Source organism: Heterodontus francisci, chromosome 14 (assembly GCF_036365525.1).
Source record: "Heterodontus francisci isolate sHetFra1 chromosome 14, sHetFra1.hap1, whole genome shotgun sequence".
Taxonomy (NCBI): domain Eukaryota; kingdom Metazoa; phylum Chordata; class Chondrichthyes; order Heterodontiformes; family Heterodontidae; genus Heterodontus; species Heterodontus francisci.
Genome location: NC_090384.1, coordinates 15,261,862 through 15,275,835, shown reverse-complemented (window position 1 = coordinate 15,275,835; position 13,974 = coordinate 15,261,862). Strand labels below are relative to the sequence as shown.

The 13,974-nt window shown below is 43.5% G+C and overlaps 1 protein-coding gene across 4 annotated transcripts in view; it reads right to left on the bottom strand.

Moving 5' to 3' along the window:
- Nucleotides 1–13,974, bottom strand: part of agbl2 (AGBL carboxypeptidase 2) — a 279,928-nt gene that overhangs the window by 246,000 nt on the left and 19,954 nt on the right. For all 4 annotated transcript variants that reach the window (XM_068045898.1, XM_068045900.1, XM_068045901.1 and 1 more), the window contains exon 2: nucleotides 10,865–10,907. In XM_068045898.1, the coding sequence (XP_067901999.1) occupies nucleotides 10,865–10,907 (43 nt within the window). The remainder of the gene's footprint in view (nucleotides 1–10,864; nucleotides 10,908–13,974) is intronic.

Below are 13,974 nucleotides of genomic sequence, written 5' to 3'. Positions count from 1 at the left end.
CATGACTCATATCAATATTAGTTGGCAGTGGGGGCGGGTGCTCTCTGGCCTTTTAATTCACAGGTAAATGAGGCCCCTATCAAAATGGCTCCTAAAGGAGTCATAATTCTTTGAAAGAACAGGGTTGGGACATATTACTGCTTCCTCTCGTCCTTTGCCATTTTGGACATTGTCATGCACATCGGAAGTATAATAATACAACATTCATGGACTAACTCTGAAGAGTTATGGAACAACAAACTTTTTCTTTTAAAAAATGAACCTTTATGTTAAAAAGTGAACAATGGTCCAAAATGGCCACCAAAGAGAAAGGGGATTGGCCTTTTGCATATTCAAACAGGCTGACAAAGACAAAAGACAAATCGTCAAATTCAACAAGTGTTAATGAAACCCATCTTCGACCAATCTTAAAAACATTCCAGAATTGAATGTCTTCTAAAACAAAGGAGGTGTGAAGTAGCCACGTGGGAAAGAAACCAGAGTGCATCTTAACAGGAGGTGAGAGGTGACACAGTTTTACCTTGAAACAAAGACAGCCAGAGAGAAACACTGACCCAGAATGTGAAGCTTCCTATAACAGCTGGCATTCCAAAAAAGCAGAAAGCACCAGTCCTGCTGAAAAAAAATCCAACATCCACATAATCCAGAGAGAGCTGGAAGTGACCCACCATCTTCAACAGAACCTTCAATCAAGAGAGAAATCTACAATCATCTCAGGCCTGCAACTATCCGGAACTTAAATGTCAAGAGAATTCAATAGGTTTACCTTCCCCCACTAAAACCCACCTACCTCTTTCCCTTCTCTATCTGTTTCTTCTTGTATGTGTGTGCACATGCGTGAGTGAATGAGGTTGTGACAATTTCGGGAAAGGGCGTATTGATCAATGAACAATTGACTTTCTTTTTTTAAGAAGAAGAAAACCTGTTGCTGTCGGTTTATTTGAAAAATAAAACACCAAGGGTTTATCACTTAATACAAATACAATTGCTGTAGTCAGGTGGAGTGGAACAGTGGGAGCCACCCATATCACATCACGTGGTCATAACAACATGCTTTTGTCTTTGTTTACTGATGTCAGCTAAGACACAGCCAGTGACAGAATCGGTCAGCTCAGACACAGCCAGTGAGAGAGTCTGTCAGCTCAGACACAGCCAGTGAGAGAATCGGTCAGCTCAGACACAGCCAGTGAGAGAGTCTGTCAGCTCAGACACAGCCAGTGAGAGAATCGGTCAGCTCAGACACAGCCAGTGAGAGAATCGGTCAGCTCAGACACAGCCAGTGAGAGAGTCTGTCAGCTCAGACACAGCCAGTGAGAGAATCGGTCAGCTCAGACACAGCCAGTGAGAGAGTCTGTCAGCTCAGACACAGCCAGTGACAGAATCGGTCAGCTCAGTCACAGCCAGTGAGAGAATCGGTCAGCTCAGACACAGCCAGTGAGAGAGTCTGTCAGCTCAGACACAGCCAGTGAGAGAATCGGTCAGCTCAGACACAGCCAGTGAGAGAGTCTGTCAGCTCAGACACAGCCAGTGAGAGAATCGGTCAGCTCAGACACAGCCAGTGAGAGAGTCTGTCAGCTCAGACACAGCCAGTGAGAGAATCGGTCAGCTCAGACACAGCCAGTGAGAGAGTCTGTCAGCTCAGACACAGCCAGTGAGAGAATCGGTCAGCTCAGACACAGCCAGTGAGAGAGTCTGTCAGCTCAGACACAGCCAGTGAGAGAATCGGTCAGCTCAGACACAGCCAGTGAGAGAATCGGTCAGCTCAGACACAGCCAGTGAGAGAGTCTGTCAGCTCAGACACAGCCAGTGAGAGAATCGGTCAGCTCAGACACAGCCAGTGAGAGAGTCTGTCAGCTCAGACACAGCCAGTGAGAGAATCGGTCAGCTCAGACACAGCCAGTGAGAGAGTCTGTCAGCTCAGACACAGCCAGTGACAGAATCTGTCAGCTCAGACACAGCCAGTGAGAGAATCTGTCAGCTCAGACACAGCCAGTGAGAGAATCTGTCACCTCAGACACAGCCAGTGAGAGAATCTGTCAGCTCAGACACAGCCAGTGAGAGAATCGGTCAGCTCAGACACAGCCAGTGAGAGAATCTGTCAGCTCAGACACAGCCAGTGAGAGAATCGGTCAGCTCAGACACAGCCAGTGAGAGAATCTGTCAGCTCAGACACAGCCAGTGAGAGAATCGGTCAGCTCAGACACAGCCAGTGAGAGAATCTGTCAGCTCAGACACAGCCAGTGAGAGAATCTGTCAGCTCAGACACAGCCAGTGAGAGAATCGGTCAGCTCAGACACAGCCAGTGAGAGAATCTGTCAGCTCAGACACAGCCAGTGAGAGAATCGGTCAGCTCAGACACAGCCAGTGAGAGAATCTGTCAGTTCAGACACAGCCAGTGAGAGAATCTGTCACCTCAGACACAGCCAGTGAGAGAATCTGTCAGCTCAGACACAGCCAGTGAGAGAATCGGTCAGCTCAGACACAGCCAGTGAGAGAATCTGTCAGCTCAGACACAACCAGTGAGAGAATCTGTCAGCTCAGACACAACCAGTGAGAGAATCTGTCAGTTCTGACACAGCCAGTGAGAGAATCGGTCAGCTCAGACACAGCCAGTGAGAGAATCGGTCAGCTCAGACACAGCCAGTGAGAGAATCTGTCAGCTCAGACACAGCCAGTGAGAGAATCTGTCAGCTCAGACACAGCCAGTGAGAGAATCTGTCAGCTCAGACACAGCCAGTGACAGAATCTGTCAGCTCAGACACAGCCAGTGACAGAATCTGTCACCTCAGACACAGCCAGTGACAGAATCTGTCACCTCAGACACAGCCAGTGAGAGAATCGGTCAGCTCAGACACAGCCAGTGAGAGAATCTGTCACCTCAGACACAGCCAGTGAGAGAATCTGTCAGTTCAGACACAGCCAGTGAGAGAATCTGTCAGCTCAGACACAGCCAGTGAGAGAATCTGTCACCTCAGACACTGCCAGTGACAGAATCTGTCATCTCAGACAATGCCAGTGAGAGAATCGGTCACCTCAGACACAGCCAGTGACAGAATCTGTCAGCTCAGACACAGCCAGTGAGAGAATCTGTCACCTCAGACACAGCCAGTGAGAGAATCGGTCACCTCAGACACAGCCAGTGAGAGAATCGGTCACCTCAGACACTGCCAGTGAGAGAATCGGTCAGCTCAGACAGAGCCAGTGAGAGAATCTGTCAGTTCAGACAGAGCCAGTGAGAGAATCTGTCAGCTCAGACAGAGCCAGTGAGAGAATCTGTCAGCTCAGACAGAGCCAGTGAGAGAATCTGTCAGTTCAGACACAGCCAGTGAGAGAATCTGTCAGCTCAGACAGAGCCAGTGAGAGAATCTGTCAGTTCAGACACAGCCAGTGAGAGAATCTGTCAGCTCAGACAGAGCCAGTGAGAGAATCTGTCAGTTCAGACACAGCCAGTGAGAGAATCTGTCAGCTCAGACAGAGCCAGTGAGAGAATCTGTCAGTTCAGACACTGCCAGTGAGAGAATCGGTCACCTCAGACACAGCCAGTGAGAGAATCTGTCAGCTCAGACAGAGCCAGTGAGAGAATCTGTCAGTTCAGACACTGCCAGTGAGAGAATCGGTCACCTCAGACACAGCCAGTGAGAGAATCGGTCACCTCAGACACAGCCAGTGAGAGAATCGGTCAGCTCAGACACAGCCAGTGACAGAATCTGTCAGTTCAGACACAGCCAGTGACAGAATCTGTCAGCTCAGACACAGCCAGTGACAGAATCTGTCAGCTCAGACACAGCCAGTGACAGAATCGGTCAGCTCAGACACAGCCAGTGACAGAATCGGTCAGCTCAGACACAGCCAGTGACAGAATCGATCAGCTCAGACACAGCCAGTGACAGAATCGGTCAGCTCAGACACAGCCAGTGACAGAATCTGTCAGCTCAGACACAGCCAGTGAGAGAATCGGTCACCTCAGACACAGCCAGTGAGAGAATCTGTCAGCTCAGACACAGCCAGTGAATGAATCGGTCACCTCAGACAGAGCCAGTGAGAGAGTCTGTCACCTGAGACACAGCCAGTGACAGAATCGGTCAGCTCAGACACAGCCAGTGACAGAATCGGTCAGCTCTGACACTGCCAGTGAATCGGTCAGCTCTGTCACAGCCAGTGACAGAAATCGGTCAGCTCAGACACTACCAGTGAGTGAATCTGTCAGCTCTGGCCTGAGACTTGGCTGCACCTGCGTAGTGCAGTTGACCAATGTGGATGGCCATGTGGAGTGGCACAGAGAGCAGCTTCTGTCTGTCACATATTTGTAAACAGCACCTTGGGTTTGCTTTCCTTTTATTCTCTTTTTGAAATCCCCTCCCCTTTCACCCAATGGAAAGGCTGCTATGGGTTGAAATGCCTTCTGATCATTCGGATGAAGGGTCACTGACCCGAAACGTTAACTCTGCTTCTCTTTCCACAGATGCTGCCAGACCTGCTGAGTGGTTCCAGCATTTCGTATTATTATTATTAGTGTAATAACGGTACTGACCAGTGTAATAACTGTACTGACCAGTGTAATAACTGTACTGACCAGTGTAATAACGGTAAGACCACTGTAATAACTGTACTGACCTGTGTAATAACGGTACTGACCAGTGTAATAACTGTACTGACCAGTGTAATAACGGTACTGACCAGTGTAATAACTGTACTGACCAGTGTAATAACTGTACTGACCTGTGTAATAACGGTACTGACCAGTGTAATAACGGTACTGACCAGTGTAATAACTGTACTGACCTGTGTAATAACGGTACTGACCAGTGTAATAACTGTACTGACCAGTGTAATAACTGTACTGACCTGTGTAATAACGGTACTGACCAGTGTAATAACGGTACTGACCAGTGTAATAACTGTACTGACCTGTGTAATAACGGTAGTGACCTGTGTAATAACTGTACAGACTAGTGTAATAACTGTACTGACCTGTGTAATAACGGTACTGACCAGTGTAATAACGGTACTGACCAGTGTAATAACTGTACTGACCTGTGTAATAACGGTAGTGACCTGTGTAATAACGGTAGTGACCTGTGTAATAACTGTACAGACTAGTGTAATAACTGTACTGACCTGTGTAATAACGGTACTGACCTGTGTAATAACGGTACTGACCAGTGTAATAACGGTACTGACCAGTGTAATAACTGTACTGACCAGTGTAATAACGGTACTGACCTGTGTAATAACGGTACTGACCTGTGTAATAACGGTACTGACCAGTGTAATAACTGTACTGACCAGTGTAATAACGGTACTGACCAGTGTAATAACTGTACTGACCAGTGTAATAACTGTACTGACCTGTGTAATAACTGTACTGACCAGTGTAATAACGGTACTGACCAGTGTAATAACTGTACTGACCAGTGTAATAACTGTACTGACCAGTGTAATAACTGTACTGACCTGTGTAATAACGGTACTGACCAGTGTAATAACGGTACTGACCAGTGTAATAACTGTACTGACCTGTGTAATAACGGTACTGACCAGTGTAATAACTGTACTGACCTGTGTAATAACGGTACTGACCAGTGTAATAACTGTACTGACCAGTGTAATAACGGTACTGACCAGTGTAATAACTGTACTGACCAGTGTAATAACTGTACTGACTAGTGTAATAACGGTAGTGACCTGTGTAATAACTGTACAGACTAGTGTAATAACTGTACTGACCAGTGTAATAACTGTACAGACTAGTGTAATAACTGTACTGACCTGTGTAATAATGGTACTGACCTGTGTAATAACGGTACTGACCTGTGTAATAACTGTACTGACCTGTGTAATAACTGTACAGACTAGTGTAATAACTGTACTGACTTGTGTAATAACGGTACTGACTTGTGTAATAACGGTACTGACCTGTGTAATAATGGAACTGACCTGTGTAATAACGGAACTGACCTGTGTAATAACTGTACAGACCAGTGTAATAACTGTACTGAACAGTGTAATAACTGTACTGAACAGTGTAATAACCGTACTGACCTGTGTAATAACCGTACAGACCAGTGTAATAACTGTACTGACCTGTGTAATAACTGTACAGACCAGTGTAATAACTGTACTGACCTGTGTAATAACTGTACTGACCTATGTAATAACTGTACAGACTAGTGTAATAACTGTACAGACTAGTGTAATAACTGTACAGACCTGTGTAATAACCGTACTGACCTGTGTAATAACCGTACAGACTAGTGTAATAACCGTACAGACTAGTGTAATAACCGTACTGACCTGTGTAATAACCGTACAGACTAGTGTAATAACCGTACTGACCTGTGTAATAACCGTACTGACCTGTGTAATAACCGTACTGACTTGTGTAATAACGGTACTGACTTGTGTAATAATGGTACTGACCTGTGTAATAACTGTACTGACCAGTGTAATGACGGTACTGACCGGTGTAATAACTGTACTGACCTGTGTAATAACTGTACTGACCTATGTAATAACTGTACAGACTAGTGTAATAACTGTACAGACTAGTGTAATAACTGTACAGACCAGTGTAATAACTGTACTGACCTGTGTAATAACTGTACTGACCTATGTAATAACTGTACAGACTAGTGTAATAACTGTACAGACTAGTGTAATAACTGTACAGACCTGTGTAATAACCGTACTGACCTGTGTAATAACCGTACAGACTAGTGTAATAACCGTACTGACCTGTGTAATAACCGTACAGACTAGTGTAATAACCGTACTGACCTGTGTAATAACCGTACTGACCTGTGTAATAACCGTACTGACTTGTGTAATAACGGTACTGACTTGTGTAATAATGGTACTGACCTGTGTAATAACTGTACTGACCTGTGTAATAACTGTACTGACCAGTGTAATAACTGTACTGACCAGTGTAATAACGGTACTGACCGGTGTAATAACTGTACTGACTAGTTTAATAACGGTAGTGACCTGTGTAATAACTGTACAGACTAGTGTAATAACTGTACAGACCAGTGTAATAACGGTACTGACCAGTGTAATAACTGTACTGACCAGTGTAATAACGGTACTGACCAGTGTAATAACTGTACTGACCAGTGTAATAACTGTACTGACTAGTGTAATAACGGTAGTGACCTGTGTAATAACTGTACAGACTAGTGTAATAACTGTACTGACTAGTGTAATAACTGTACAGACTAGTGTAATAACTGTACTGACCTGTGTAATAATGGTACTGACTTGTGTAATAACGGTACTGACTTGTGTAATAACGGTACTGACCTGTGTAATAACTGTACTGACCTGTGTAATAATGGAACTGACCTGTGTAATAACGGAACTGACCTGTGTAATAACCGTACAGACCAGTGTAATAACTGTACTGAACAGTGTAATAACTGTACTGAACAGTGTAATAACCGTACTGACCTGTGTAATAACCGTACAGACCAGTGTAATAACTGTACTGACCTGTGTAATAACTGTACAGACCAGTGTAATAACTGTACTGACCTATGTAATAACTGTACTGACCTATGTAATAACTGTACAGACTAGTGTAATAACTGTACAGACTAGTGTAATAACTGTACAGACCTGTGTAATAACCGTACTGACCTGTGTAATAACCGTACAGACTAGTGTAATAACCGTACTGACCTGTGTAATAACCGTACAGACTAGTGTAATAACCGTACTGACCTGTGTAATAACCGTACTGACCTGTGTAATAACCGTACTGACTTGTGTAATAACGGTACTGACTTGTGTAATAACGGTACTGACTTGTGTAATAATGGTACTGACCTGTGTAATAACGGAACTGACCTGTGCATTAACTGTACAGACCAGTGTAATAACTGTACTGAACAGTGTAATAACCGTACTGACCTGTGTAATAACTGTACTGACCTGTGTAATAACTGTACAGACCAGTGTAATAACTGTACTGACCTATGTAATAACTGTACAGACTAGTGTAATAACTGTACAGACTAGTGTAATAACTGTACAGACTAGTGTAATAACTGTACTGACCTGTGTAATAACCGTACAGACTAGTGTAATAACTGTACTGACCTGTGTAATAACCGTACAGACTAGTGTAATAACCGTACTGACCTGTGTAATAACTGTACAGACCAGTGTAATAACTGTACAGACTAGTGTAATAACGGTAGTGACCTGTGTAATAACTGTACAGACCAGTGTAATAACTGTACAGACTAGTGTAATAACTGTACAGACTAGTGTAATAACTGTACTGACCTGTGTAATAACGGTACTGACCTGTGTAATAACGGTACTGACTTGTGTAATAATGGTACTGACCTGTGTAATAACGGAACTGACCTGTGTAATAACTGTACAGACCAGTGTAATAACTGTACTGAACAGTGTAATAACTGTACTGAACAGTGTAATAACCGTACTGACCTGTGTAATAACCGTACAGACCTGTGTAATAACTGTACAGACCAGTGTAATAACTGTACAGACCTATGTAATAACTGTACAGACTAGTGTAATAACTGTACAGACTAGTGTAATAACTGTACTGACCTGTGTAATAACCGTACTGACCTGTGTAATAACCGTACAGACTAGTGTAATAACCGTACTGACCTGTGTAATAACCGTACTGACCTGTGTAATAACTGTACAGACCAGTGTAATAACTGTACAGACCAGTGTAATAACTGTACTGACCTGTGTAATAACCGTACTGACCTGTGTAATAACTGTACCGACCTGTGTAATAACTGTACAGACCAGTGTAATAACTGTACTGACCTGTGTAATAACTGTACTGACCTGTGTAATAACTGTACAGACCTGTGTAATAACCGTACTGACCAGTGTAATAACTGTACTGACCTGTGTAATAACTGTACAGACCAGTGTAATAACTGTACAGACTAGTGTAATAACTGTACAGACTAGTGTAATAACTGTACAGACTAGTGTAATAACTGTACTGACCTGTGTAATAATGGTACTGACCTGTGTAATAACGGTACTGACCTGTGTAATAACTGTACTGACCTGTGTAATAATGGTACTGACTTGTGTAATAATGGTACAGACTTGTGTAATAATGGTACTGACCTGTGTAATAACTGTACAGACCAGTGTAATAACTGTACTGACCTGTGTAATAACTGTACAGACCAGTGTAATAACTGTACAGACTAGTGTAATAACTGTACAGACTAGTGTAATAACTGTACTGACCTGTGTAATAACCGTACAGACTAGTGTAATAACCGTACTGACCTGTGTAATAACTGTACAGACCAGTGTAATAACTGTACTGAACAGTGTAATAACTGTACTGACCTGTGTAATAACTGTACAGACTAGTGTAATAACTGTACTGACCTGTGTAATAACCGTACTGACCTGTGTAATAACTGTACAGACTAGTGTAATAACCGTACTGACCTGTGTAATAACTGTACTGACCTGTGTAATAACTGTACTGACCTGTGTAATAACCGTACAGACCAGTGTAATAACTGTACTGACCTGTGTAATAACTGTACAGACCAGTGTAATAACTGTACTGACCTGTGTAATAACTGTACAGACTAGTGTAATAACTGTACTGACCTGTGTAATAACCGTACTGACCTGTGTAATAACCGTACAGACTAGTGTAATAACTGTACTGACCTGTGTAATAACCGTACAGACCAGTGTAATAACTGTACTGACCTGTGTAATAACTGTACTGACCTGTGTAATAACTGTACAGACCAGTGTAATAACTGTACTGACCTGTGTAATAACTGTACAGACTAGTGTAATAACTGTACAGACTAGTGTAATAACCGTACTGACCTGTGCAATAACCGTACTGACCTGTGCAATAACGGTACTGACCTGTGTAATAACTGTACAGACCTGTGCAATAACGGTACTGACCTGTGTAAAAACCGTACTGACCTGTGTAAAAACCGTACTGACCTATGTAATAACTGTACAGACCAGTGTAATAACTGTACTAACCTGTGTAATAACTGTACAGACTAGTGTAATAACTGTACAGACCAGTGTAATAACTGTACTGACCTGTGTAATAACGGTACAGACCTGTGTAAAAACCGTACTGACCTGTGTAATAACTGTGCTGACCTGCATAATAATGGTACTGACCTGTGTAATAAACGAACAGGCAAGGTACAGGCCGTACCCAACCAGCCCGTGCTTGCAAACTCAAGTGTCTAACATTAGATGTGATTCTGTGATTGGACAACATTTGCTAACTAATCCACAATGTGCTAATTATTACACTGACAACCAATTTAAGATTGTCAGTAGAGCTCGCAGTGTGGTGCATTTGCATGTACTAAAAGCTACATATATTAATACAAAGGGCCCTGTTCTTTGCAGACAGAAAGAATATGTACAAACATAGCACCTGTTTCAGCTGAACAAAATAAGTGACAGCCATTCTCTGGTTTATTCATCAGGGCAATGCCTTGTCCAACCAGAGTGAGAAGCTGCCTGGTTAAAATTTCAAACAAAGCTTGGCAGTTAACTGTCAGTCACCGTAAACTGGTGCATTCTGCATGGCAACACCTCTGCCAATCAGAGTTAACTTGCCAACTAATCACCACTCTCTTCTCATGCAGTAAAAGCTGTTATTTTCCCTTACATTGGTTATTCTTGCGGAATGTCCTGATGAGCGCAAGACAAAAAGCTTTGACAACATGTCTCTATTTTCAGCAATACTCAAGTTCAGTACTACTAAATGACTATTTGGATCCAATTATACCTTCAATTAAAGACTGAAAAAACATAAACATAAAAATTGAACTGAAGAATTGAATGGGTTTACCTTCAAGTCCAAGACTCTGGCAGCTGCTGGACACATATCCCACCTTCAAAAAAATAAAAAGATCATGGTCAGAAACTGAGTCAACCAGTCCCCAAAGACACAGATATAAAAGAGAGATGAAACTGTGCAGAAACACAGAGATCAGACTGTGTAGATACAGAGAGATATCAGACTGCGCAGATACATAGAGAGATCAAACTGTGCAGAAACAGAGAGATCATATTGTGCAGATACTAAGAGAGATCAGACTGTGCAGATACAGGGAGAGATCAGACTGTGCAGATACAGGGAGAGATCAGACTGTGCAGATACAGGGAGAGATCAGACTGTGCAGATACAAAGAGATAACAGACTGTGCAGATACAAAGAGATAACAGACTGTGCAGATAGAGGGAGAGATCAGACTGTGCAGGTACATAGAGAGATCAGGCTGTGCAGATAGAGAGAGAGATCAGACTGTACAGATAGAGAGAGAGATCAGACTGTACAGATACAGGGAGAGATCAGACTGTGCAGATACATAGAGAGATCAGGCTGTGCAGATAGAGAGAGAGATCAGACTGTACAGATACACAGAGATATCAGACGGTGCAGATATAGAGAGAGATCAGATTCTGCAGATACACAGAGATATCAGACTGTGCAGATACAGAGAGAGATCAATCTGTGCATGTACAGAGATATCAGGCTGTGCAGATACAGAAAGATTAGACTGTGCCGATACAGAGAGAGAACACACTGTGCAGATACAGAGATTTCAGATGTGCATATACAGAGAGAGGTCAGACTGGGCAGATACAGAGAGATGAGACCATGCAGATGCATAGAGAGATGAAACTGTGCAGATACAGAGAGATGAGACTGTGCAGATACAGAGAGAGATCATACTATGCAGATACAGAAAGTAATCACACTTTGCAGGTACAGAGAGAGAGATCAGACTGAGCAGATACAGGAGAAAAATCAGACTGTGCAGATGCAGAGAGAGATCAGACTGTGCAGATACAGAGATTAGACTGTACAGATACAGAGAGATCAGACTGCGCACTGCAGAGAGAGATCAGACTGTGCAGATACAGAGATCAAACTGTGCAGGTGCAGAGAGAGATCAGACTGTGCAAATACAGGAGAGAGATCAGACTGTGCAAATACAGGAGAGAGATCAGACAGTGCAGGTGCAGAGAGAGATCAGACTGTACAGATACAGGAGGGTGATCAAATTGTGCAGATACGCAGAGAGATCAGACTCTGTAGATACAGGGAGCTGATACTGTGCAGATACACAGAGATATCGGATTGTGCAGATACAGAGAGAGATCAGACTGTGCAGATACACAGAGATACCAGACTGTGCAGATACACAGAGATACCAGACTGTGCAGATACACAGAGAGATCAGTCTCTGCATGTACAGATATATCAGACTTTGCAGATACAGGGAGATCAGACAGTGCAGATACAGAGAAGATCACACTGTGCCGAAACAGAGATATCAGACTGTGCATATACAGAGAGAGACCATACTGGGCAGATACAGAGAGATCAGACTGTGCAGATACAGGGAGAGATCACACTGTGCCGATACAGAGAGATGAAACTGTGCAGATACAGAAATATAAGACTGTGCAGATACAGAGAGAGATCAGGCTGTGCAGATACAGAGAGAGATCAGGCTGTGCAGATACAGAGAGAGATCAGGCTGTGCAGATACACAGAGATATCAGACAGTGCAGATACAGAGAGAGATCAGACTGTGAAGATACAGAGAGAGATCAATCTGTGCATGTACAGAGATATCAGGCTGTGCAGATACAGAAAGATCAGACTGTGCCGATACAGAGAGAGAACACACTGTGCAGATACAGAGATATCAGATGTGCATATACAGAGAGAGATCAGACTGGGCAGATACAGAGAGATGAGACTATGCAGATGCATAGAGAGATCAGACTGTGCAGATACAGAGAGATGAAACTGTGCAGATACAGAGAGATGAGACTGTGCAGATACAGAGAGAGATCATACTATGCAGACACAGAAAGTAATCACACTTTGCAGGTACAGAGAGAGAGATCAGACTGTGCAGATACAAGAGAAAAATCAACTGTGCAGGTATAGAGAGAGGTGAGGCTGTGCAGATACAGAACAATCAGATTGTGCAGATGCAGAGAGAGATCAGACTGTGTAGATACAGAGATCAGACTGTACAGATACAGAGAGATCAGACCGAGCAGATACAGGAGAGAGATCAGACTGTGCAGATACAGAGATCAGACTGTGCAGATACAGAGATCAGACTGTGCTGATACAGAGATCAGACTGTGCTGATACAGAGAGATCAGACTGCGCAGATACAGGAGAGAGATCAGACTGCGCAGGTGCAGAGAGAGATCAGACTGCGCAGGTGCAGAGAGAGATCAGACTGTACAGATACAGGAGGGTGATCAAACTGTGCAGATACGCAGAGAGATCAGACTGTGTAGATACAGAGAGCTGATACTGTGCAGATACACAGAGATATCAGACTGTGCAGATACACAGAGAGATCAGTCTGTGCATGTACAGAGATATCAGACTGTGCAGATACAGAAAGATCAGACAGTGCAGATACAGAGAAGATCACACTGTGCCGAAACAGAGATATCAGACTGTGCATGTACAGAGAGAGATCATACTGGGCAGATCCATGGAGAGATCAGACTGTGCAGATCCATAGAGAGATCAGACTGTGCCGATACAGAGAGATGAAACTGTGCAGATACAGAAAGATTAGACTTTGCAGATACAGAGAGAGTTTGACTGTGCAGATACAGAGCGAGAACAGACTGTGCAGGTTCAGAGAGTGATCATACTTTGCAGGTACAGACAGAGATCAGACTGTGCAGATACAGTGAGAGAAATCAGGCTGTGCAGGTACAGAGAGAGATCAGACTGTGCAGAAACAGAAAGATCAGACTGTGCAGATACAGAGAGATCAGACTGTGCAGATACAGAGAGAACAGTGTGTGCAGATACAGAGAGAAATCAGACTGTGCAGATCTCGGAGAGTGATCAGACGGTGCAGATATAGAGAGATCAGACTGTGCAGCTACAGAGAGATATCACACTGT